Source organism: Mus pahari, chromosome 13 (assembly GCF_900095145.1).
Source record: "Mus pahari chromosome 13, PAHARI_EIJ_v1.1, whole genome shotgun sequence".
Lineage (NCBI taxonomy): Eukaryota > Metazoa > Chordata > Mammalia > Rodentia > Muridae > Mus > Mus pahari.
In genome coordinates this window covers 7,238,250-7,265,599 of record NC_034602.1, presented here as the reverse complement: position 1 = coordinate 7,265,599, position 27,350 = coordinate 7,238,250, and the positions used below count along the sequence as shown (strand labels likewise).

At 37.5% G+C, this 27,350-nt stretch overlaps 1 protein-coding gene across 5 annotated transcripts in view; it reads left to right on the top strand.

Annotated features, from left to right (window-relative positions):
- Usp34 (ubiquitin specific peptidase 34) overlaps nt 1–27,350 on the top strand; it is a 194,576-nt gene that overhangs the window by 111,877 nt on the left and 55,349 nt on the right. For 4 of the 5 annotated variants that reach the window (XM_029544913.1, XM_029544912.1, XM_029544911.1 and 1 more), the window contains 15 exons: nt 1,195–1,395; nt 3,547–3,629; nt 8,427–8,467; nt 8,615–8,739; nt 10,068–10,220; nt 10,996–11,100; nt 12,159–12,214; nt 12,307–12,427; nt 17,560–17,743; nt 18,301–18,464; nt 22,262–22,327; nt 25,256–25,402; nt 25,488–25,544; nt 25,628–25,705; nt 26,032–26,126. In XM_029544913.1, coding sequence (XP_029400773.1) covers nt 1,195–1,395; nt 3,547–3,629; nt 8,427–8,467; nt 8,615–8,739; nt 10,068–10,220; nt 10,996–11,100; nt 12,159–12,214; nt 12,307–12,427; nt 17,560–17,743; nt 18,301–18,464; nt 22,262–22,327; nt 25,256–25,402; nt 25,488–25,544; nt 25,628–25,705; nt 26,032–26,126 — 1,676 coding nt within the window. The remainder of the gene's footprint in view (nt 1–1,194; nt 1,396–3,546; nt 3,630–8,426; nt 8,468–8,614; nt 8,740–10,067; nt 10,221–10,995; nt 11,101–12,158; nt 12,215–12,306; nt 12,428–17,559; nt 17,744–18,300; nt 18,465–22,261; nt 22,328–25,255; nt 25,403–25,487; nt 25,545–25,627; nt 25,706–26,031; nt 26,127–27,350) is intronic. The other variant, XM_021210274.1, reaches the window with a different exon arrangement.

The window sequence follows — 27,350 nt, the reverse complement described above, 5'->3', positions numbered from 1 at the left end:
CTTTGCAGGGCAAAAGGGGGCTTTAGACAGATGGTGTGTGTGTAGCCTTAGCTGTTCTAGAACTATCTGTAGACCAGACTGATCTTGAACTCAAAGAGATCTGCCTGCTTCTGGCTTCTGAGTGCTAAGATTAAAAGGCATGCATTACCACTACCTGGCATCACTCTTTATTCTTATGGGATCGAAAGTGTATCCATGGGGTATGCTCAGCTAAAAGCTCAGTTTACTTAGAAACCAATGAATCCAGAGATCAGTGACCATTTGCCAGTATTATGCTATTTGCATTACAATTAATTGTTTACTCCCTAGTGTGCTACATAAAATTTGGCTCTCAGTTAAGCATAGGCATTGAGTTATAAATTCTAGATGGAGAGATAAAACTTTAAACTATGATGCTATGACTACCAGGGGAGTAAGTGAAGGAACCGCTTGGTGGTTGAAATAATTCCTATGAACAGTTATCTTTAATATATTCAAAAATCATTTTAAGTGAAAACTTTCTTTGCCATCCATATTTATGAATTTTTTTTTGTGGGAAAGAGTTTCCTGAGAGTTTAATTTTGTAATGGATTGTTTTTTTTATTTTATATTATACTTTTATTTATATTTATATTATAATTATATGAATAATCATGTGACAACTGTGGAAGATACTCATATCATAATTCATAGCAATAGCAGAACCACATTTATGACTAGGCCACAATTTGAAGGTCACCACAGCATGAGGAACTGCATTAAAGGGTTGCAGCACTGGGGAGGTTGGGACCGCTGCTCTAGAAGCTGGTGGTGGTTCTCCCCCACGGTCTTAGATCTGGCTCCACAAGGGTTAATTACTGCGTCTCTGCTCTGACTCCCTGACACAGTACAGGCCATGATGTCTCTCTACCCCTACTATGTTGTTCAGATCTTTTCTTTTCTTTTCTTTCTTTTTTTTTTTAATTAGATGTTTACTTTATTTACATTTCAAATGTTGTCCCCTTTCCTGGTTTCCGCTCCGGAAACCCCCATCCCCTCCCTGTCCCCCTGGATCATTTTCTTAAAATAAAGTTACATAATGTTAAAAACTCATGTAGCACATTGATGAGAATCTACCCATAATTTTTATTTTTGTCTGTTAATTTCAGAGTTGAATAGTGGTCACGCCTGTCATATACATGAAGTGGAAAGCTGATGTTGTCTTCTTATTCACAGTGGCAGCTGGATTGTCTTGCTTGCTTGCTGAAGTTAATCTGCCAGTTTGCAGTAGATCCGTCAGATTTGGATTTAGCTTATCATGATGTTTTTGCCTGGTCTGGCATAGCCGAAAGCCATAGGAAAAGAACCTGGCCTGGAAAATCAAGAAAGGCTGCTGGTGATCATGCCAAGAGTCTTCATATACCACGATTGACAGAGGTAAAGTTTGGAAATTAACATTAAATTGTTCTAATGAATTCCGCTTAAGTTTTGAGGAAGCATGTGGTTTAGTTTTTATAAAGTTAAGAATGCACTAATACATAAATTGATTCCTATAATACTTCCTACCAGCCACAGTAGTGTCATAATTTGACGTTGTAATGATGTTTTGGTAATAGTTTTCAGTTCTTCATTTAACAGGATGCACAATGTACCATTTTAATATAGTGTCTAACCTTATAGTTACATGTACAGTTAGAACTTTATAGTATCTAACCTTACAGTTACATGTACAATTTAGAACTTTAGGTGCCTTCTGAGTGTATCAGAGTCCATTCAGAAATACATATTTCAACAGAGCAAATGTAGTAGAAGATGAGTTTCATATATGTGTTGAAGTGCTAAAATATAAAATGGAGTCTTAAAGGAAGCCAGGCAAAACTAGTCATCACCCGGGTAGCTGAAGGGAGATCGTTGTTGGAACTGTAAGGAGTTAGAAGCTTTGCTAGAGAGAGCCTGTTGGACTAGGTTTAGTAAAATGAGTCTTTGTGAAAGCTGAAGACTGGAACTGCAGAGGTGCTCAGTTAAGAGCACTTACTGGTTCCAGAAGACTTTAATTTGGTTCCGTATCCCTACCAGATAGCTCATAGCTCTGGCTCCAGGAAGATCTACTCTGGCCTCTTGAGGCCTGTGAATACCTGCATACATGTGTGTACACACACACCCCACACAAAACAAAATTTAAAAGGTGAAGCCTTCTCTCTTCTGGTCAAAAACCCCTGGAGCAATACTCAAAAACAAAGAGCACTATCAAGTGTAACAGGTTATGTTAGGGACCCAGCTGTCAAAGGGACAGCTTGCCTTTTAGAGGTACAGAAAAACAGTATAAAAAATGAGCACATCTTTCAGCATAAACAGAGCTCATGGGCCAGGTCTGGTGACACGCATCTAGGATCCTAGCACTCCAGAGGCAGACAGGCAAATCTCTGAACATACAGCCCAGCCAGAGGTAAATCTTGTCTTGAGAGTGAGAGATAGAGACAGAAATCGATCATTTTGACTATGTATTTTTTGTTCAGATAATCAAGTGTATACCTCTCACCATCTCTGTGAGAGAAGTAGAAAGAGACTAAGATGAGTTCTTACTGAAATCTCTTTCTTGTTCTGTCACCCCTTGAAAGGCGAGGCACACCTCATTCAATACATGCCACAAAACATGAATGAGAAATGAATTGGTACAGATAAAGGAATTTGGTAAACAGAGCTTTAGGAACTAATGGTATAACTGAGAACCTAAAGTATGTTTCACTTTTGCAATGTTAGAGATTACATTGAAAATTCATATCTCCAAGTATTGTAAATTATTTGCATCTCTTAAATATGAAAAGTTCTGTGAATTCGAGATGCATTCCAAAGTGTTACCTAGGGGAGATAGGACTTGGCAGTTTCTTCAATGTTTCTATTATGTTTTTACCAGAAGAAACCTCCCGCATTGTGATATAAATAATCAAGTCGATGAGATTCTTTTCACTAACTATTGAAGTAATTTCTTTTTAAAAATTGTTGACTTTTACGTGTATTAAGTGTTTTGCCAGCATGTATACCTGTGCACCTGATTAGTGCTTGGTGACCAAGGAGGCCAGACAAAGGCATCACAGTCATGAGCTTCCACGAGGTTCTAGGAACCACACCGGGGCCTCTCCAAACAAGAGCAAGCACTCTTAATGCTGAGCCCTCTCTAAATAATTTGGATATTTATTACTGATTTACTTTTTTATATTTGAATACTAAATGTATATAAGTATTGATGTAAAATACACTTAGGGAGATTTATAGTGATTTGTTTTTAAAATATAGCAACTACATGGCTATTAAAAATAATTTACATTATACAAATGAACCCTTCAAATGTCAAACATACCTGCCATTTATAATATGTACATACTTTGTTCAGAGATTTTGCATTAGTTGTTATACGATTAGGAAACATGAATTTCTATATTTATTAACTTATTTACCAAACAGTTGTGGCTTAGTATGCACATAAGAAATAAAACTTAGTATTGTATGATTTTAGGGGAGGTGGGTACATTTGGTATTTTGCTCTATTCAACAATTTTTTTCTCTCCCTTGATGTTTTTGTTTTTAAAGGTGTTTCTTGTGCTTGTCCAAGGAACCAGTTTGATTCAGCGACTTATGTCTGTTGCTTATACATATGATAATCTGGCTCCTAGGTATGCATTTTTATGTTTTATATATATGTATATGCACTTCTTAAGCTTCATTTTGAACTGGACATGCTGGCACTCACCTTTAGTCATAGTATTGTGGCAGGGTCACTTAGGCAGGGTCAGGTGGATTCTTCACTTTGGGGATAGAGAGATGACTGAGTAAAAATGCTTTTGTAAGCTTGAGAACTTGAGTTCAACTGCCAGGCATCCATATAAATGCCAGATGATAAGGTATGTACTTGTAATTCTGGAGATAATGTGTGTCAGAGATAGGATCGTCCCCTGAGCTCAGCCACTCTAATCAACTTGGCAAGCCCCAGGTTTAGTAACAGAGAGGCCCCTTCTTAAAGATAAGGTGGACAATAATAGAAGATACTTGTCATCCTCCCTGACCATGGTTGCATGTATATCATATACATTAAAACAGTAAATAATCACTTCATTTTGAAAAAGGTTTTAATATAAAACTAGGATTTTATAATGTACTGCCCTACTTTTTCATCTAGACTTATATATCTTGTTAACATTTGTCAAACATATTCATGAGCATTTCTGTGTATGTTTATAAATTCTATGGAATTTTATGAATGTAAGTTATAGACATGACTATGTAGAACTATTTTGATTTTTGTCTCTTAAAATCAAGCATTTAAAAAAAATTTTTTTTTTAGTAACTAGACTTTTTATTATTATTATTATTATGGATGTGTATGGATGTGTACTAGTGATGGCTGTTGTTATCAGCAGAGATTTGAAGAGATTTTTCTAGTCTCTTAGGGTTGAATTACAAGTGCTTGTAATGTGTGTGCTAGGAACAGTGGAATTTGTGTCTAACACTCATTCCTGGAAGCCCACAGTTGCCTATAACTCTAGGTCCAGGGTATATAGTAACCTATTCTGGCCTCCATGGGCACAAGTGTACGTACGTGTACACACACACACACACACACACACACACACACACAATCTTTAAGATAAATCCTCAAACAGTTTATATATATTCTACTAGATTATCTCATTAGACTGATTTTTTTTTTTTTTTTTTAATTAGTGCTAGGCCCCAGACAAGCATTTTATAAGTTAGATCCCAAAGCCCCTGTTAATTGGGTATGTTCATGCTGATGCTAGAGCCAGGTGTGTGTGTGTGTGTGTGTGTGTGTGTGTGTGTGTGTGTGTGTGTGTGTCTTACTTTACTGCTCTCCACCATACTCTCTGAGACAGAACATCTGAGCTCTGCCTGCCCCTGTTCTCCCGTGGTGGCACTACAGAGAAGGCAGCCATGCCTTCGGCTTTACTTGAGTGCTTGCGATTTGAACTCAGATATTTGTGCTGCAGAGCAGTGACCATTAGCCACTGAGACAACTTTGTACTTGTGGGCCTTTAATACTTTTGATAATTTGTTCTTCGTTCAGTATCTGTGATGCCATTAGTTGTCATAATTCTTCCGTTTTTTTGTAAGTAGAGATACCTTCCCAATCTTTTTATAATATTGACGTTTTAATAGTACAGACCCATTTTTGTATTTTTTTGTTGTTGTTGTTGTTTTTTTTTGTTTTGTTTTTTTATTTTGAAATATGATCTTACCAGGTCTGCCTTCCTTCAGCCTTGCAGTTCTCCTGCCTCAGAATCTAGAGTGTTGAGAATCCAAGCATGTGCCCGTTTTGCCCAACTTGGGCCAGAAATCCAAAATGGTTGTTCTAGAACATTTTTCAGTTTCGTTCTTACATTTTTAGTAGTAATAGTCCAGAAGTGACATGTTTTTCCTAGTACATTCTGATGATGTCATTTGCTATTGATGATAATAATTTTAAGAGTTAATCTGGCTTCTTCCTATTCTGCTCAAAACTTCCTTTTGAATAAGCTGTCAGTGTGAAGACATTCTGAAATTATAAGCCTACTGCTTCCCATAAAACCTCAATTGACTTGAGCTTTTATCAGTAATTTTTTTCGTGAGTAAATGTTAGTATAATCTCTGCTAAATGTTGATTCTCCTAATTATTAGAATTTCTTCGATATCATTGAATAACCCATTGTGTAAGGAGATGCACTTTATAATGTTATCTAATTTAGTATTAATTTGGATTCATGGATTTGAAATATTTATTTAAAAATCTTTAATGTCTTTCCTTTTTCCTCAAATTATGCAAGCTGCCTTACAGAAGCCACTTGAAATGTGGTCTTGTTCCCTTTGTTTTATCCCTATCATTTGAGGATAAATGGCTCCTCCTTAAACAGTGTCTCTGCCCAGTCTCAGTCCTGATGTCATGCTCCCCCTCCGAACAGGTTTTTCAAAATTTTACACATTCGCTTTAGTACCTGCCAGTGTGTAATGGATTGAGAGCTGGGGAAACACCACAGTCATTTTTGAAAGATGCTTTAGTTCTGCTTGCCAGAAATGTTGAAATTCTGGATTTTTGGGATTTTGTTGTCTGGTTTTTCAATGGATGGAACTAGATGTGTATATGTAAAACTAAAAAAGCTAGCAAGATGACTCATTAGTTAAAGCACTTGCTGCTTTATCATTCGGACCAGTATTCAGATTTCTGTACCCACTTTGCTGGGCATCCCTACACACCTGCTCTATATCACTGAGTGGACAGAGATAGCAAGGTTTCAGGATGTCTTGGTTATCTCCTAGTCCTATATATCTGAACCCCTATGTGGAAAGTGGTAGACACCTTACAGATTTTGGGGGGCCCTGCATCTGAATAAGCATACATCGTACACACATTCCTTCTGTCTCTCTTGGTCTTTGTCTCTGTCTCTCTCTTTGTCCCCCCCCCCCCATATCCCCAATATACAAAATGAACTGGAGCACCAGCAGTATACAATATATTATTGCACAGAACTTGCATGAATAAATTCTCAATGTATAGTTTAAACAAGCAACCATTTATTTAGACTACTTTAGAAACTTTGAAATATGCAAAAATTTAATACAGAATTTGAAATAAAGAAATAGGCCTGGTGGTGATGGTAGTAGCACATGCTTTAATCCCAGGACTTGGGAGAGAGAGGCAGGTGGGTCTCTGTGAGTTTCAGGACAGCCTGGGATACTCAGCCATTCAGAAAAACCACCGCCGCCGCCGCCACCACCACCACCCTCCCAAAGGGAAAGAGACACTAAACTTTGTTATACACAAAGTGTACATATAAAGTTGATGTAGTCGGGCGTGGTGGCACACGCCTTTAATCCCAGCACTCGGGAGGCAGAGGCAGAGGCAGGTGGATCTCTGAGTTTGAGCCCAGCCTGGTCTACAGAGTGAGTTCCAGGACAGCCAGGGCCATACAGAGAAACCCTGTCTCGGGGGAAAAAAAAAAAGAAAAAAAGAAAAAAGAAATAAAGTGGATATAATTCATTCTTTTAAAAAACAAACATAAAAAGGCTTATTGAAATCTTTGCAGCACTACTTCTCTTGATGTCTTGTTTTGTCTGAGTTCTGTGCTGTAATGCTTTCTAAAGCCGTCACCCAAGGAGCCAGAATGAACCTTTTATCAGGTACTAAATTTCTTTTTATGCAAACATATATGTATTGAGCTAGGGTGAGTTTATAAAAACTAACCTTGAGGGTCAGGTCTGTGGGTGCACTTCCATAATGCCAGCTACAGTGGAAACTGAGCCCCAAAAACTATGAGGTCAGCACAGGCCTGAGCTGCATGTGAGGATCCTGTTTGTCTAAAACAAAATAGGATCAACAGGATGGTTCGGTGGTAGGAAAGGCACTTGCCACCCAGCACACAATATCACGTTCTTGGTTGATATATTAATATATGTCTTTGTTCATGTATAAATGAGTTTACAAATTAATTGTTGAGAGAGGATAAAGGTACTAGGCCATTTAAAATCAGATAGTGGAAGGAGTGAAACCCACCATTCAGCTAAGCTAGGCCAAATTTTCCTGTGTCCGCTTCTTGATTGGCTGGAATTACTGGTCTGCAGCACCACCTTCTTTCATTTTTATTTTGTGAAATACATTGTTATTTTCTTTTGTATCAAGGACCAAACCCAGGGCTTTTTATATGCTGCTCTGTGCTAGGGAAACAATTGTGGTAGAGTGGTGTTTTAGTTGTGTTTGTTACTGTTAATTGTTTTGGAGTTGTTTTGTTTTGTTTTACCAGTGAGCCATACCTCAGATCAGTTTGCTTGCTTTTTTTTTTTTTTCCTATTTTTTGTGTGCGTATGGGGGTGTTTGGAAAGTCCTGGCTGTCTTGGAACTCACCCTGTAGGTCAAGCTAGTCTCAAACTCACAGAGATCTTTGTCTGCCCAGGCATTCCAAGCCCTGGGATCAAAAGTACGCACTGCCCCCACTCCCTAGCCCAATCAACATATTTTTATTAACATATCATTATTTTGCTGTGTAATAGACCTTAACATGTATTCCTCCTCTCTCACTCTCAAGTTTCTTACATTTTTTAACAACAACCTCGTATTCTATCCTATCTTCTAAAAGCCATCTTGCTGCTTTTCCAAGAATTTCACTTACTCATAGTTTTAAAAATAAGTGACAGCTGGGCCTGGTGGCGCAGGCCTTTAATCCCAGCACTCGGGAGGCAGAGGCAGGCGGNTTTCTGAGTTCGAGGCCAGCCTGGTCTACCAAGTGAGTTCCAGGACAGCCAGGGCTACACAGAGAAACCTTGTCTCCAAAAACCAAAATAAATAAATAAATAAATAAGTGACAGAGTCTGACTATGTAAGTCTGTGAAGTCTATTTGGAGTGAAGTTATTAAAGAATATATAGTAATTAGTTTACTACCTTGCCAAATTTAATTAGGAATGATGTCATTTTCTTGTTTTCCAGAGTTTTGAAAGCTCAATCTGATCACAGGTCTAGACATGAAGGTAAGAGCTCAGCAAAGTGTATTTTAGGGTTTTTAAATATAACTTTTAAGGAAAGTGTGTAAGAGCCATTGTTAAACACTCTGCATTTAATACTGAGCATCGTGTCTTTATAACACAAACCATATTCATGCCTTTATTTTCTTTCAGTGTCCCATTATTCAATGTGGCTCTTAGTGAGCTGGGCTCATTGCTGTGCGTTAGTCAAGTCTAGTCTTGCTGACAGTGATCATTTACAAGATTGGCTAAGAAAGCTGACTCTCCTTATTCCCGAGGTAAGAGAAAAGGGAAGGGTTGGTGCTGCTGCTTCTACAAGTTTTTTTATTATTAGCATTGCTAATTAAATAAGATCAAATAATGATAAGGGAATGTTCATGGGTCTATTAATCATTTTCATTATTATTTCATTTAGATACAGAATCTGATAAACTAAAAAGTGTAAATTTTATACAGTTATATTTGTCTCTTTTTAAGTTGTTTTCTGTTCTGGATGTTCCAGGTGGCCACATCTGGATTATTCACTTGAAATCTGTGATGTGACTTTTTTTTTTTTCCGAGACAGGGTTTCTCTGTGTAGCCTTGGCTGTTCTGGAACTCACTTTGTAGACCAGGCTGGCCTCGAACTCAGAAATCCACCTGCCTCTGCCTCCCAAGCGCTGGGATTAAAGGCGTGCGCCACCATGTCCGGTGTGAAGTGACTTTTTAAGTTGCTTGTGGTTCTAAATGTTTTTATGTTGTAAATACCATAATTACAAAAAACCTTTAATCCTATTTATTTTTATATTTGTTTCTGCTTTATAGCCTTAATTAAGCATTTTCTTTCAAATAAAGTAGGCATATACTTCTGTGCACTACTGAATACTTTAAATGGTTACATGTTTACAATACATTGTTAGGGCTAGGGATGTAGGTCAGCACTTGCTTACCTTATATGTGCCAGGCTCTGTGTTTAGTCCTCAGCAAAACAAAATGCTTTGTGAAAGAAGTCCCCCATCCTCCCGTCAGTCCTGCTCACCTGTGTTCTCAGTACATAGAGGGATGGTAGGTAGGAGGAGAAGGACTGCCAGGCTGGCATTTGGGACCATCTTAGCCAACAGAAAGGTTTTATTTCAGACAGACAAGAAACTTACTCAAGCTGTTTGTACTAATACTGTTCCCCTCCCTGTTCTGTCTTTATTGTTTTTATCCTCTCCACGTTTTTCCCTTTCCCTACACACACAAGTGCTCCTCTCCTTTCTTCTTACATCTCTTCCACCCTCCTCTGTGCTGGGGCACAAAGCCAAGGCCTTATTTATACATGCAGGGCAGCTGCTTTAATGCTCCGTTATACGTGTTGTATTCCCAGGATTTATCCGCCCCTCCCCCCAAGGTCTTATGTAGCCCAGTTTGATATCAATAGTGATAACGCAATTTAGGATAAGCATAATCTTTTGAGACAGTCTGACCTCCAACTTACTGAGTACATAATATTTCAGTGCTAGGATTTCAGTATGCTTTACTATTAAAATGCTAGGAATTAAAATTGGGGAGCAAACTCAACTGAGCTTTTATCTAGCATGAGTAGCCTTTTAATCCTCTAAGCTGCCTCTGTTGTTTTCTTTAGACTGCAGTTCGCCATGAATCTTGCAATGGTCTCTATAAGCTATCTCTGTCAGGCCTAGATGGAGGAGACTCAATCCATCGATCTTTCCTTCTTCTGGCTGCCTCAACATTACTGAAATTCCTTCCTGACGCTCAAGCACTCAGACCTCCCAGGGTAAGACGGAACCTTGTTGCAAATTTGTGGTTGTGAACTGTGTCCTTGTTACCTCATAAACCCCTGATTCTCCCCTCTTGGCACAGGAGTGCTGGGAATGTCAGTGCACACCATCATGCCTCATACCATTCTCAGGGGCAGCGTTACAGCCACTAACAGCATCCATGTGATGGGATTTCAGCTTTGAATTGTCTGTCATGAGCCTGCAATTTTGGAGATATTGTTTGTCCCTACAAAGTTGAAAAATTATGAATCACCCTTCTTCACTCATTTTATTTGTTTTTTTTTTAATTCCTTTTGTTACATAATAAATAAATAATAAATACATAAAGCTTTTATTACATAATAAATACAATAATTTTTAATATATAATAAAAGATTCATTAGTAAAGTATTTTAAAATAACTTACAAAAATATACATTGTATAATTTGCATATTTTCCTATATCTTTTCCAAATAACTATAGATTGTTTTTCTTTTCTTGTTTTTGTTTTGTTTCTTTTTTTGTGGACATGCTTTTTTTTGTGTGTGTACATTCCTTTTTTTTTGAGACATGCTTTATTCTGTCTCCAGATTAAATTTGGACTAAAGTTGATATTTTGTTCTTCTTTATCTTCTGATATTATGATTTTTACAGAATTCACCAGGAATTCACTCTTTTTAGTGTTTTATATTGTCTATTTGTTTAGTCATCTAATTTCATAAAGTCTGTGCTTGCTTAAACATGTTAATATTTTTAAAAGTGATATTACAAGGTAAAATTTCTTTTAATAGATAGATGATTATGAAGAAGAACCACTGTTAAAACCTGGATGTAAAGAATATTTTTGGTTGTTATGCAAGTTAGTGGACAACATACACATAAAGGATGCTAGTCAGGTATGTTCAAAGAAAATGTCTTCAGTTGTTACTGTGTAGCAGATACTCAAGCCTTGCACAGGCACACATGGCTTTATTTGTCCTTTCAGCTGAGGACACCTTTATTGATCTCTAAGTATCAGGTTATGTCCTAACTTTGCTGTTACATCATTCCTTTGTGTTCTGCCCTAGTTTCTTTCTTATTTTTACTTTGACTTTAAATCTTTCAATTGAAATCATTTTAAGCTAAACTAACGCATTTTCTTTCGAACAAATAAGTGCTTGGATTAAAGGTTTGCTCCACAACATCCAGCTACAAATAAATGTTTAAAACAAATACATTTTGAAAATACACTTGCCACATCTACTTTATATTTTCCTCCTTATATAAATTAGTTAAACTGGAAATGTATGTATGTTAATTCTAAAGAGGCGAGACTAACATAAGGAGGATCAATTTTGATATTTGGGAACCATTTTCCCAGATGTAATGTTTAGTTTATCATTAAAGCGTGGTTCAAAGATAATGACAATAGAAAAAAAGGAGTGCGGATAGTATACTGTGGTACACATCACTAGTGCATGTATAAATTGTATCCTGATACATGAAGTCAGGGAAAAAAATAAAAAACCTATAGTATCTAGTCAGTGTTTACTGTTGCACTATATTTACTTCTATGGCTGTGATAACCTATAGTGTCTGGTCAGTGTTTACTGTCCCACTATAATCACTACTGTGACTGTGATAACCTATAGTATCTGGTCAGTGTTTACTGTTCTACTATAATCACTACTGTGGCTGTGAAAATAAACATTTTTTTTTGTCTCCTGTGTGCTGAGATTTAGGGCATGAGCCACCACTGCCTTTTTTAGTGGACTTGATGCACTTTAAAGTATAGGTTTTAGGGTTTGTTCATTTGTTTTTGATACTATGTAGACAGAAAGGTAAATCAAGTTTATAACTTGTTTTGTAAAATAACTTTTACTATATATAATGAAATAATTTATATTTTTCTAATTTGTGATACATCAAACATAAAAATCTGTATTTAAATTTTTTATTTTCTTTTTGCCTTAAGACAACACTCCTCGATTTAGATGCTTTGGCAAGACATTTGGCTGACTGTATTCGCAGGTAAAAATCTAATGCAGAATTATCAATTATATTATTAAACAAAGAGAAAAGAATATCTTTATTTATCTTTTGCTTGTATTCTTTTCTGACAGTAGAGAAATCCTGGACCACCTAGATGGCAGTATAGAAGATGATGGGCTTTCAGGGCTCCTGAGACTCGCAACAAGTGTTATTAAACACAAGCCACCCTTCAAATTCTCAAGAGAAGGACAGGTATGCTTTAACATATATGCATGAGTCATAGTTGAAGCTTCTTTTTACATTGTATGTGTGTTCTGTTTTGTTTTACATTATATCCAAGCCATGCTTGCTAGAACTTGATGATGAATTCTGAATAAATTAACAGTGAAAATAGGAAGCTTAGAATATATGTTTAGAATGTAAAAACAAATTTTAATTTCTGTTACTCAGGGGAATGTCTACTCTGACATTTTCTATGTGAAAATGTTTTATATATGTTTTCTCTTGTGCACTAATGTCTTTACATAGTAGAGTAGTAGAGTCAATTGGTGATGATCATTCCAACTATAATGGCTTTACCCTGCTTTCTTAATATTTTTAAAGATTTATTTATTTATTTTATGTATGTGAGTACACTGTAGCTATCCTAAGACACACTTGAAGAGGGTATCAGATCTTATTACAGATGGTCGTGAGCCAGCATTTGGTTGCTGTAGAATTGAAGTCAAGACTTCTGGAAGAGCAGCGACTGCGTGTAACTGCTGAGCCACCTCTCCAGCTCATGCTTTCATATTTTTAAGGCCTCCTTGAAATGTGTCTTGAACATTTATAGCTCTTAATGACTATGTCACTGGCACTTACCTCCTGCAGTGAGGAAATTACTTCTCATTTTGAGAACTGTTATCTTGAGGTTACATATAGTGTTTTAAACAGTAAGCAAAAGAGTACCACGGGGGGATGGGGAGGTTGGAGAGATGGCTCAGAGATTAAGAGCATTGACTGTACTTCTAGAGGTTCTGAGTTCAATTCCCAGCAACCACATGGTGGCTCACAACTATCGATCCGATGTCCCCTTCTGGTATGTCTGAAGAGAGCAATGGTGTTAAAGTAAATAAATAAATCTTTGGGGGAAAAAAAAAAAAGAGTACCATGACTTCTTGTTTATGAGTGTCTGTGTGTGTTGTGTATTTGTGTAGAATGTACATATAATGTATATGTAATATATGTATGTGTGTGTAAAGCATGTACACATACATAAACATACATTAAAGTTCATTTGTTCTATTCTTATATTTCATCTTCTCTATAACAAAGCCCACAACCCCTTTATTTTACTTGTTATTCATTATTTTTACTACTTTTTATTGATTGATACAGTATTTAATACTGATCAGTTTTATTACTAATATCCCAGTTTATTTATTTTTTAATTTGTAAGTAGTAGACTTTCAGGGACTTGAAGCATGTGCCAATACATCCCACTTAATTTTGGTTTGCTGCTGCTGTTGTTTTTTCTTCTTCTTCCTCTTCCTCCTCCTCTTCTCCTCTTCTTCTCCTCTTCTTCTTCTTCTTCTTCTTCTTCTTCTTCTTCTTCTTCTTCTTCTTCTTCTTCTTCTTCTTCTTCTTCTTCTTCTTCTTCTTCTTCTTCTTCNTCTTCTTCTTCTTCTTCTTCTTCTTCTTCTTCTTCTTCTTCTTCTTCTTCTTCTTCTTCTTCTTCTTCTTCTTCTTCTTCTTCTCCTTCTCCTCCTCCTCCTCCTCCTCCTCCTCTTCCTCCTCCTTCTCCTTCCTTCTTCCTTCTCCTTCTTCCTTCTTCTTCTTTCTTCTTCTTCCTTCTTCTTCTTCTTCCTTCTTCTTCTTCCTTTTTCTTCTTTCTTCTTCTTCCTTCTTCCTTCTTCTTCTTTTTCTTCTTCTTCCTGTTCTTTTTTCTCAGAAACTACTATATGTACCTTTTTTAAAACTTAGCTCTCTAAAAATGACAGTTATTACACTGTATGTTATTTTGTCCACACCCTCTCCTTTTTCTCCACCAGTATATTCAGTGATAATAGCTAAATGTATAGATTTGTGTTTAAATTTTATCCAAAATTAGTTACACACTAAACTGATTTTTTTATAACATTGTACACAAAAATTACAAAAGAATAGAAAGCTGCCTAGTACTGGAAAACAAAGAAGGTTCTTGTGTATCTTGATTATTTTCCCCCATACCTGTTAAGGTATTTTGTTTGTTTTTAAAACAAGGTTTTGTGAAGCCCAGGCTTTCCCTGACCTTGATTTGGAACCAAGGCTGACCTTGATTTCCTGACCCTCCTGCCTTTATCTCCAGAGTGTTGGGAACATAGATAGTTGTGTGTATTTTATGTGAATATTCCTGCGAATATTTGTGGTCATATTTATGCCATGGCATATGTGAGATGGCTTCAGGCCAACAACTTCTACAATGTTGTTTCTAGCAATGAAAAGATGAGGCTTGGCAGCAAGTACCTTTATTCTCTTAAGTACTCTGGTAAGGAATCTAGATGGAGACTATAAAAAATAATGTTGTTTACATAATGTTCCAGAAGAGTTATGTTCTGGTAATTCTTTGTTTCTTTGAAACTGTCTTGAAATAACCAAGGTTGGCTTTGAATAATATATAGTTTATTCTATGTAGCGCAGTATGATTTTGAACTCCTGGTTCTCCTGCCTCTACCTCCTAAGTGCTGGCATTACAAGCATGTTATACCATACCTTTTCAATTTATTTTGTATTAGACTGTGATTTATTACCAAAAACTATTTTTAATATTGAGCCACAGTAGTGAATACCTTTAATCCCAGCATTCAGGAGGTAAAGGTATGTGGATCTTTGTGAGTTCAAGGTCGGTCTGCTCTGTAAAGTGAGTCCTAAGACAGCCAGAGCTATATAGAGAGACCTGTCTCAGGAAAACAAAAACATTCTGTCAGCTTTGTGTAAGTTCTTTTTTGAAGAATGAAGGTAGATTCAGAATAGAAAAGGAAAATGTTCATTGGCTCAGTATTTATAGTAAAATGCTTTGATCACGGGTTTTAAGTATACTTTTTCAAAATCACTATAAAAATAGAGCTTATTTTTCTTTGAGATATGAGATGTTTGGCAAAGATACTTCATTGTTTTTTGTTTTGTTTTGTTTTGTTTTGTTTTTCGAGACAGGGTTTCTCTGTATAGCCCTGGCTGTCCTGGAACTCACTTTGTAGAACAGGCTGGCCTTGAACTCAGAAATCCACTTGCCTCTGCCTCCTGAGTGCTGGGATCAAAGGCGTGCGCACCAGGCCATGCCATTGTTAGTTTTTTATGGCCTATTCATACTTGCTGTTAAAATGTTTGGTTACCAGTGCAGCTAAACATGTTGCTTTGGGTCTCCTTGACAGTAATTTCAGTTCTGAATCCATAAATAGATAAAAATAGAATTATATCATCTTTGGGTCATCTGTATGAAATAAGACTCAAATCATTTTGTGTATTTAGTAGCCAATCTTGTCGTCTTTTGGAAATCTAGAAAGTATGATTTACAATTGTTGGAGGTAGTTCAATAGATCTGGAGAAAACATCCTAGTGGTAAACATTTTAAGATGTTTTGGTTTTAGTTTTTTGAGTCCTGTGTGTTGTGTTCCCAGTACCACCCCCGGTGAGTGATTTGTCAGGACTCCCAGGACTTCACAGTGGACTCACCTCTACTTTTCATTTTGGTGGAATTGAATGTGTTGAACTTTGCCATCATGGTTACTGTGACTGAGCATGTGTCCTGCATTTCCAGTTGCTGGCATTCAAGATTCCTAAAAGTAAAACAGATGTTTAGCATAAACTACATGCAGTTTGGTACAGTGAGCCACTTCTGTCATTCAGGGAAAGTTTGATATTCATGTAGAGAACTGATTACAAGTCAGGTTTTTCAGACTGCAACGAATTATCAGTCTTACTAAAGAGTGATGATATTTGAATCTTAATATGTATAGTTTTTCTGCTCAGTCCCCTATGAGGTACTGTACCAAATGGACATTAGAGAGGTATGGTAGAGAGGGAAGTAAGGTGGATGCAGTCATGGTACATTGTGCAGTTTCATGTAGTGTAATGTTTGGGATGTGTGAGAGATAACTTGGTAAAGTTGAAGGGAGAATCATTAGAAAAGAACAAGTGACCTGAGGTCTTAGCTGCGGAGCTGTCAGCTGTTCATGTGACTGTGGAGGGGTGGGTAGGCTTTGCCCATGTCTGTAGGAGGAGATTCAGTGGATTCGGTGGCTTATTCAGAAAGAAAAGAGAAAGTAATGGTGACAGGATTTTAACACCAGCATCTGGGAGACAAAGACAGGTGAATCTCTGAGCTTGAGACTAGCCTAATCTACAGAATGAGTGCAGGGACAGCCAGGGCTGCACAGAGAAAAAACCCTGCCTCAGAAAAAGCAAGAGAGATGGGCAAGGAGAGGGAGGGAGGGAGGGAGGGAGGGAGGGAACATTAGCTTGGCAAAGGCACGTGTTGCAAGACAAATGGACATTAGAGAGGTATGGTAGAGAGGGAAGTAAGGTGGATGCAGTCATGGTACATTGTACAGTTTCATGTAGTTTTCAGAGAATGAATCAACAGCTTTTTTGTAGAAGAATTGAATGAAAAGATAACCTGGGCAGACTCATCTTTGAGTGGCCCCCCATCCCTGCTCTTGGGCAGGCCTTGGCTTCCCTTCAAGCACATCACTTTCTATTTGTATTTAAGCCTAAATTAAAATGTGCTTGATGAACATCTTCAACTCTGCTTTATAACCAAAATGTAACATAATACACAAATTGAATTTAGAACAAAAGTCTGTTGTAAATTAGGATTTGAAAACTGATTCTATTAAAACAATTTAGGTCCATCTCACAGTAAACCTTGTTTCTTTAGTTTACAAAATTAAGAAGATAGTGGGAAAGAGGTTTATGTCTTTCATCCTAACTGGCATCTGTCACAGTTTTGACTACTAGCAAGGTTCTTATTGTTTCTGCTCTTTTGCATGGCTGACACTCAGGGTGGGTGAGGTGCTTCTGTTCTTGTTGTTCACCATATGGAGAAACAACTGTAGGATTTGGCAAATAGGGAATAGAATATCGGTAATTTACAAATGAAAATAATAACAGTGTGCAAGGATAATCTGTAAGGATACATATGGAATTTGAAGTGGGGAGAAACTAAAAGCTGGGTCCATTCTGTTCCATTTTCTTCAAGAGAAAGAACTTTGGTAAGATTTTCAAATGATGATTTATGATACTGCTATGTACTTATGACGGATATCTTAGTAAATTATAGTTAGTCCATTATACATTTGTGTCATTATGTTTGGAATATAATTGGTATCATGTTTAGATAACATACCTGCTTTCTTCTTACCTCCTAGGAATTTTTAAGAGATATCTTCAATCTTCTGTTTTTGTTGCCCAGTCTAAAGGACCGACGGCAGCCAAAGTGCAAATCCCACTCTTCCAGAGCTGCCGCTTATGATTTATTGGTAGAGATGGTAAAAGGGTCTGTTGAGAACTACAGGCTAATACACAACTGGGTTATGGCACAGCACATGCAGTGTAAGCACTCATCTTTTTCTTGAATCTTTATAAATTGAATGCAGAAATGAAAAATTAAAGGACATTGATTAAAGAATCACCTTTTCACACACTTTGTTATACACATTGTTAATAGAATAGTCAGCATTTGATTTTACTAGAAAAATGTAAAAACTCTTTATGTATTTTAAATATTTGGGCTTTCTTTGTACAAAGTAACATAATACCAAGTAAAGTAATGCTTTGACTGTCATTTGATTTTTTTTTTTTTTTTTTTTTTGGTTTTTGAGACAGGGTTTCTCTGTATAGTCCTGGCTGTTCTGGAAGTCCCTTTGTAGACCAGGGTGCCCTAGAACTCAGAAATCTGCCTGTCTGTGCCTTCCGAGTGCTGGGATTAAAGGTGTGCGCCACCACGCCTGGCCAGAATTTTTATAATTAGATTTAAAATGTTTTTTAATTTTTAATATTTTAAATTATAATTCTACACATTCTATTTGGGAATCAATAGAGGTAGTAGCTGCCGATCAAAGCAAGAGATGTTTAAGCTTGTTTTGGGTATCTTCCCCTCTTTTGATCAGCAGCCCATGCACCTTACAAGTGGGACTACTGGCCTCATGAGGATGTGCGTGCAGAATGCCGGTTTGTTGGCCTGACTAACCTTGGAGCTACTTGTTACTTGGCTTCCACTATTCAGCAGCTGTACATGATACCAGAGGCAAGACAGGCTGTCTTCACTGCTAAGGTAGAGTTTCCATACTGAAAATCAAAGCATAAATAGTTTTCATAAATCATAATTAATTTGATATATGTTGCTTAATATCAAGAATATATGGAAAAAGAAAATTTTGTTGTCCTGGCTAACTATTTTCATGTATTTAATATTATTTACACTTACTCGTAGTTTCATTATGTAGTTTTATGTAGTTTTTGGGTTTTATATGTTTAGTATGCATAGTTAATATTGTATTTCAGTAAAAATGAATACAGATTTCTTTTTTAACTTCATTTATTTGTTCTTTGTTTACTCACTTTACAACCCAGTTCCAACCCCCGTTCCCTGTTCTCCCAGTTGCACCCTTATAAATCCTTCCCCCCACTACTGTGACTGGAGAACCCTTTTGTGTACTACCCCACATCTAGTCCCAGCAGGATTAAGCATCTCCTCTCCCACTAAGGCCCAGCCAGGCAGCTCAGCTAGGGGAAGTGTGTCTAATAGCAGGCAACAGAGTCAGAGAAAGTCTCGGTTTCAATTGAAGACCAAACTGAACATCTTCTACAAATGTTTAGGGGCCTAGGTCTAACCTCTGCATGCTCTTTGGTTGGTGGTTCAGTCTCTGTGAGCCCCCGTGGGACCAGGTTAGTTGGCTTTCTAGGTCTTCTTGTGGTGTCCCAGATACCACAGGCTCCCTGAGTTCTTGCCCCACTCTTCCACAAGATTCCCCAAGCTCCACTTGATGTTTGGCTGTGGGTCTCTGCTTCTGTTTCCATCCCCTGCTGGATGAAGCCTCTCAGGGGAGAGATTTATTTTAGGCTCCTGTTTGCAAGAATAGAAGATTATCATTAATAAGGTCAGGAGTTGGCTCTCATGTTTTTAAATTTTATTTTTATTTATTTATTTTTTATGGTTATAGAGCTTTATTGTAGAAAACAGAGAGAGAGAGGGAAGGTAGAGAAGGTAGAGAAGCTGGCCGTGACCTTGTAGAGAGATGGTAGAAGAGGGGGGAAGAAGGAGGACGAGAGGTGAGAGTAAAAGCAAGAGCTTAAAAGAGAGAGAAGAGACAAGAGAGCTTTTTTATTTTATTTTATTTTATTTTTAAGACAGGGTTTCTCAGTGTAGCCATGGCAGTCCTGGAACTCACTCTGTAGACCAGGCTGGCTTTGAACTGGCATAGAACCACCTCCTCAGTGATTGCACCAGCACTGCCAGGCTTGTAGTGTTTTATAAAACCAGCACTTATCAAAAAATTATGTTTTCAGTGTTTTTCCCCCCCTCTAGATAATGACTTGGTCATACATTTTGTTGCTTTTTTTGTTCATGTTAAAGAATACTTTAAGCTGGGCAGTGGTGGTGCACACCTTTAATTCCAGCACTTGGGAGGCAGAGGCAGGTGGATTTCTGAGTTGGGGGCCAGCCTGGTCTACAGAGTGAGTTCCAAGACAGCCAGGGCTATACAGAGCAACCCTGTCTTGGGGGGAAATAAAACCCAAAACTTTAAAGTTTCAGTGTTGTCACCAGTTATCATTAACAGAAAGTAACATTTTCAGTTAAAAACTAAACCTGTGCTAATTATAGAGATGGTTAGCACTTTCTGTTCTCCCAAAGGACAAATGGGTCACTTCTCACCATCCATGTCAGGGTACTTATAGCCATCTGTAATTCTAGCTCCCAGATACAGTCACGAATGAATGAATGAATGAATGAATGAATGAATGAATGAATGAATGATTTTTTTAAATTGAATTGCAATCTATGTAACATTTTGTACTTTTAAAATTTGCTTACTTAGTTGAGTGTGGAAGTATGCACCTCAAACTCAGAAACTGGGGAAGCTGGCATGGGCAGATTGTTGAGTTTGTGCTTAGCCTAGTCTACATGGTGAGTTACAGAGCAGCCATGGCTGCATAGAGAGAGCCTGTCGCTAAAAAGAAAACTTGAGTTACTTCATTTTTAGGAAAAGTTGTCCTGTCTTGTGTCCTAGGTTGGTCTCATTGGGTAGCACTTCTCATCCACAGTTTTGAAATTTATATTTTAAATGACTTCTCATAGTCTCAAGCATTAGGCCTGTCATGTTGAATACTATAAGTATTTTTTTCCCATGTATGTATGTATGTATGTATGACATATGCAGGTCAGATTTCCCTTTTTAATCCTTACCTTGTATCCTTAACAAGCTCTTAAACAGCAAAACCATGCTACTTTTGTTTCTCACAAGATTGATGTGCGACTCCAGCATTTGAGAGGTTATGGGAGCAGGAGTGCAAGCTTCAGGCTGTTGTAGTAAGTGTGCTGTTGTTTTAAAGAGATACCATGTCCAGCTCTTAGAAAAGGAAGCATTCAGTTATGCCTTGCTTACAGTTTCAGAGCTTTAAGTTCATTATCCTTAAAACAGGGTGCACTGTGGTACACAGTAGCTAAGTGGTAGTTGTATATCTGGATTGCAGGAAAAGAGCAGCACTGAGCCTGGCTTAGGATTTTGAAATCGCAAAACCCACCCCTAAAGACACTTCTCCATCAAGCCAAATCATCCTAATCCTTTCTCAAATAGTGCCACTCCCTAAGCATTCAAACTTAAGAACCTGTGGAGGGCCACTCTTATTTAAGGCACTGCACAGGCTAGGTGAAACAACTTGAGCACTTGTCTTTTTTGTAAGGTAAGGATGACTGATTAGGTAAGGCACTTAGTTGTGGAAGCTAAAGGATTCTGAATTTGACCCCTAGCACCCATGTAAAAGGCAAGTACATCTTGGCTATTGTGATCCCAGTGTCCAGACAACAGATACAAGGCAGTCCTGAAGTTTGCTGACTAACCAGTCTAGCCAAGGAACAGGAGGTCCCAGTGGGAGACAATGTGTCTAAAAATAAGCTAGCCGTGGAGGTCCACACTGAAGCGTGACTTCTGGAGTTCTTGCATATGCCTGCAGCACACACAAATTAATAAACTTGTAAAATAGATAAAGGCAATTAGGTTTAAGTATAGCCGGATTCTCCAATCATGAATTGTAGGTTTGTTTGTTTGTTTGTTTGTTTGTTTGGTTTGGTTTTTCGAGACAGGGTTTCTCTGTATAGCCCTGGCTGTCCTGGAGCTCACTTTGTAGACCTGGCTGGCCTCGAACTCAGAAATCCTCCTGCCTCTGCCTCCCGAGTGCTGGGATTAAAGGCGTGCGCCATAACGCCCGGCTAAATTGTAGTATTTTGATGTTTAGATTATTTAAAAAAATAAAATCACAATTTTCTTCCTTAGGATTGAAGTATATTATTCCAGGAAAAAAGTATAATGTGAACTAATTGATACTAAAATGTAATTTATAATATTTGAATTTACTCTACAAGGGAATTTATATACTTAAAGTGCTTTTTTTGTTTATCAATAAGGTATGTGATCTAGAAAGCAAGGCTTTTTGTTTGTTTGTTTGTTTGTTTGTTTGTTTGTTTGTTTGTTTTTTCTGAGAGAGGGTTTCTCTGTATAGATCTTGCTGTCCTGGAACTCACTTTGCAGACCAGGCTGGCCTCGAACTCAGAAATCTGCCTGCCTCTGCCTCCCAAGTGCTGGGATTAAAGGAGTGTGCCACCACTTCCTGGCTTAGAAAGTAGTTTTAAGAAAAATCTCTCTATAGTAAATTTTCCATCATAATGGCTATCTCTGTATTTATTGTAATAGAAAAATACCCTGATTTTTCTAAAAAGTAATTAACAGGGTGAACTGTGCGGTGTTTCCTTCCAGACAGCTGAAGGATGACGTGTAGTATTCAACTCACTGTAGAAATGCAGGGATGTCCACACCACCCATAGTTTTTCACGTCTCTCCTCTTGTCTTTCAGTATTCAGAAGATATGAAGCACAAGACAACTCTTCTGGAACTTCAGAAAATGTTCACGTATTTAATGGTATGTTTGAAAATTGGGCAGAATAACTAATTAGATTGTTTTTATTACAGTGACTGTAAATATTGAACTGGCCCTGTTAATTAGACTTACTGTTATCCCTCTTCTTTGTTATAGACTTGTAGTAATCACAACTGAGTTACTTATGTTCTGTTAATTTGCCCTTCATTTCTAGTATTTTTCCTGTCACTTGTCTTAGTTATGACTTCTATTGCTACAAGGAAACCACCATGACAAAAAAACAACTTGAGGAGGAAAGGGTTTATTTGGCTTACACTTCATGCAAAATGTTCTCCACCAAAGGAAGTCAGGACAAAAACTCTAAACAGAACAGGAATCTGGAGGCAGGAGCTGATGTAGAGGCCATGACGGGTGCTGCTCACTGGCTTGCTCCTCATGGTTTGCTCAGTCTGCTTTCTTCTAGAACCCAGGACCGCCAGTCTAGGGGTGGCCCTACCCACAATGGGCTGGGTTTTCCCTCACCAATCACTAATTAAGAAAATGCCCTACAGACTTCCATACAGCCAGATCTTAATGGAGACCTTTTCTCAATTAAGGTTTTCTTTCAGCTGATTGTAGCTTGTGTTGAGTTGACATAAAACCAGCAAACACACTGGTTTAACTCTTTTATGCAAACTTTCTAACTGGTGTCTCTTTGTCCCCTTTAAGTCTTATCTCCACATTGGGAAAAGTAATGGATCTTTTTACAAAAGCTAGATCGGGCTGGAGAGATGACTCTGTGGTTAAGAGCACCGACTACTGTCCTAGAGGTCCAATTCCCCACAACCACATAGTGGCTCACAACCATCTGTAGTGAAATCCAGTGCCCTCTTCTGATGTGTCTGAAGACAGCTACAGTCTGAAGATGAGCTATAGTGTACCCATATACACAAGATAATAAAGAGAGAAAGAAAAAAGAAAACTAACTGGTCTTCCAGAGGATCTGGGTTCTTTTTCTAGCATCCCCATGGAGCTCACAACTCTATAACTGGATCCAGAGGATCTGATGTCCTCTTCTGGCCTCTGCAGGCACTGCATATGCCTGGTGCACAGACATACTTTCAGACAAAAACTCCAAAGAAAATAAAAATAATTAAACTTATATAAAAAAAAAAAAAACAAGATTTTTTTTTTTTTTTTTTTAAATATTGGTACCTCACTTAAAACTGTGTGGTTGCTACTGTGTTTGTAGAGTTTTGCTCCTGCCACTCACCTTAGTCACAGTTGCTTGTAAATCCAGCTCTTTCTTCCCCAGTTATTTAGATGGTACATGTACGCACATGCGCATGCACACACAAAGTTTGAAATAGAAAATCAATTTTATGGTATGTCTTTTCAGTTATACATTTTTCCTGTCCCTTCCCTACCTTTAAACCTCTCCGTATATCCCTCTTCATTCTCTTCCAAACACATGGTTCTCCCCCCCCACACACACACCCCCAACTGTTATTGTGAGTGTGTGTATCAATACATATATATTCCTAAATGTAACCTGTTCAAGACATATAGCATTTCTTGTATCTATGTTGTCAGAGCTACAGTTAGCAGTGGACAAGTAGATAGTCTTATTCATGATAGGGAGTATATTTAAAACATTGAATGTTTTTTAAGGTGAGCATTGTATTTGTGGTCTTATTCATGCTGCTTCACCAGCTTCACCCTTTGAAGCCCTTTGACGCCGTTACCTAGGTGCCTCTCTACTCGTATGGTGCATGAGTAAGGTTCTTCAGAACGCCTCTCTACTCGTATGGTGTATGCGTAAGGTTCTTCAGAACGTCTCTCTATTTTCTTCCTGTTGTGTAATCAACTAGAAGTCTTAGGAGTCAACAAAATATGTTTCTTTTCTATTTCTGAAACTAACGTTTTACCTGTTGGAATTTTCAGGACAGGTAATGTCATAAGTATCTTGTATTCTCAGACTGAAAAATTGTTTTCTTTTCCTATGCAAATAGAAAATATACTAGTTTGTTTGATGCTGATTTTTAATGTCACCTCATTTCTGGGGACAGAGTGTTGGTGTATATGTGGGTCTTTTACTTAAATTTTGTCACATCTGTCTGCATGTTGGGAATATAGGTACATCACTACTATGCCCTGGTTTTAAAATTTTCCTTTTAAGAGAGATAGAGCATATTTGAAGTGACAAAATCAGAACTGCTGCTTAAACTACCCCTCCCTGCAAAATAAGGTTCCTCTATGTAGACCTCGCTCTCCTGGAACAGACTGTAGATTCCTGCCTCTGACTTCTGAGTTCTGGGGTTAACATTGTGCCATCACATCTAACTCTAATCTGAAATGCTTTTAATAAAATTTCATAAAGTTCAGCATACAGAGACTTATTTGGCTTGCAAAAAGTTTATTTTAGGCTTTATAATTAAATTTTGAGTTCCAATAATAATTTCATAAGGTGAGTTTATGATCTCAACATTGGGACCATTAAACTAAAAATACCATTCAACTCAAACAGAAGAAATGAAGGGGATGTTTGGAGCAATTGTCATCTTCAGCTAGGTATACGGGAGTGTTTCTCCAGCCCTAAAATGCAGGAGTCTGAAACAGAGGCAGGGCTACGATGTGAAATCTGGGGGTGGGGTGTATGTGGGTGTGGGTGTGTCTGTCTGTCTGTTTGTCAAAGGGCAGAAAACTTTATTTGCTTTGTTGTTTTGAGTTTGGTTTTTATCTTATTTTCTGTGGAGGCAGAGATGTTTTTTGTTTTGGGTGTTTTTAATTGTTTGGCTTTTGTTCTGAGCTAGGGTCTCTCATAAACCCAGGAGGTTCCGGTTCTCTAACCTTGGATTCCTGACCTTACTGTTTCTACCTTCTAAGTACTAGCAAGTTGGCATTTTTCACCCTATATGATTGTTGCTGATTCAAAAATTTTGTTCTGGCCATTTCTTACTTGATATTTCTTTCTCTCCTTTTCTCTTGCAGGAGAGTGAGTGCAAAGCATATAACCCTAGACCTTTCTGTAAAACTTATACTATGGATAAGCAGCCTCTAAATACTGGGGAACAGAAAGATATGACAGAGTTTTTTACAGATCTGATTACTAAAGTTGAAGAAATGTCTCCAGAACTGGTTAGTACCAGAATACTGAAATTTTGTCTGAAAATTATATAACTTTGAATTTCAATCACTGACTTTGATTTGTTTTATATTATAGAAAAATACTGTCAAAAGTCTTTTTGGAGGTGTCATTACAAACAATGTTGTTTCGTTGGTAAGTATATCTGTTTATTGTTGTTTTATAAGGGTTTGGGGGGCTTATAATTAATTGCTAATTTTTGTTTGTTGATTATCCAGGATTGTGAACATGTTAGTCAAACTGCTGAAGAGTTTTATACTGTGAGGTGCCAGGTCGCAGATATGAAGAATATTTATGTGAGTGATACTGTACATAACTTGAGTTTGTTTATGCTTTATACACATACACATGAACAAACGCACACACAACAATTTTGTGGTCATGCGAAGAAATAGCTGTTTTCATGTATTTTCTTTCATGCTTTACTCTTTAAATACTAAAGAAAGACTACATAAGTGGTTATTTCCCAGTAAAAGCATAAATATCTTTTAAAAGTTAGATTTTATATGAGAAAAAAAATAATTTGAAATTGCTTCTTATAAAAAAAGAAATTGATTTTCTTTATGCATTCTAATTGCGTGTTGTAAATCATGTCATCTTCCCAATGTTGGTTTCCACATAGGAGTCTCTGGATGAAGTTACTATTAAAGACACCTTAGAAGGGGACAACATGTACACTTGTTCTCACTGTGGAAAGAAAGTCCGAGCTGAAAAGAGGTATGCTGGTTTCCATGTAACTTTTATCATTTGATTACCCAATGGAATGAACTAAGAATAGGATATAGACCTTTGATAATGACAACTGTATGTAAATGTGATATAATTAACATGGATACATAGTACACTATAGTGATTAAGGTAATATTAGCTGTTTGGAACTCAACATCACTTAGTAACTTGTATTAGTCAGTGAAGTTTAATTTAGCATGCACAGTAGGATAGAAAGTGGAAATTTATAAACTTGCCAGCTGTCTGGGCTTTCTCGGAGAGACATGAGAGATACGGGTAGTGATCATACTTGTCTGTCTGCACTGACTCTGTTGTCTAGTTTCAGTGACTGGTTTTTAGATAATAATACAGATTTTTTTAGTTTGCAAGTACTTTTACATGTCTAAATTTAGTCAATACAACGTGTTGTAGTAAATTACTTTATTATTAATATCAAAATTGTTTTCCATTCAACAATTGAAGTGTGGTTTCACAGAAAGATCAGAGTTACTTCTCTAAGAAAGGAGATTCAAATGAATAGATTCTGTGGAACAGGTAATGTCTTCGACCCTGAGTTCTCTCTGCCTGGAACTGTTTTGTAAGCAGTTGCCTCTTTACTGGATCTTGAAAGGAGATCTGAGTTGGAAGTTCAATTTGGGAGTTAAATTTTTAGTTTTAAAGTACTAAGTTTCTGTAGAACTTTGAAAGTGGTTCTTTGCCTTGCACTACGGTTATTGATACTATTTTGGATTATTTGTGTTTTGATGCATTCATCATAAACACTTTTCCTTGGGGTTACAGTTCTTAGAGAATTTCTTAGAAAATCATAGTTTAGTATTCTTCAAGTGTAAAACAAACATAACTGGGCCTGGGGAGATGGCTTAGTAAGCAGTTCACAACCATCTGTAACTCCCAACTCCAGGGAGCTTCTGTGGCCACTTTCATTCACACGCATGCACACACACACACACACACACACACACACACACACACACACACACGCACGCAAACTATTTAAAAAACAGAACGAGTAAAAGTAAGTCCTAAAGAGGCAGCTCAGTATTCAAGTGCACTTTGTTCTTCTAGAGGACTTGACTTCACTTTTTAGCACCTACATCCTATGGCTTATAACTGCCTGTAAGTAACTCCAGCTTCGGGGCCTAGTGTAGTAACATATGTCTTTAAACCCAGCACCCCTGGACGTGGTGGCGCATGCCTTTAATCCCAGCACTC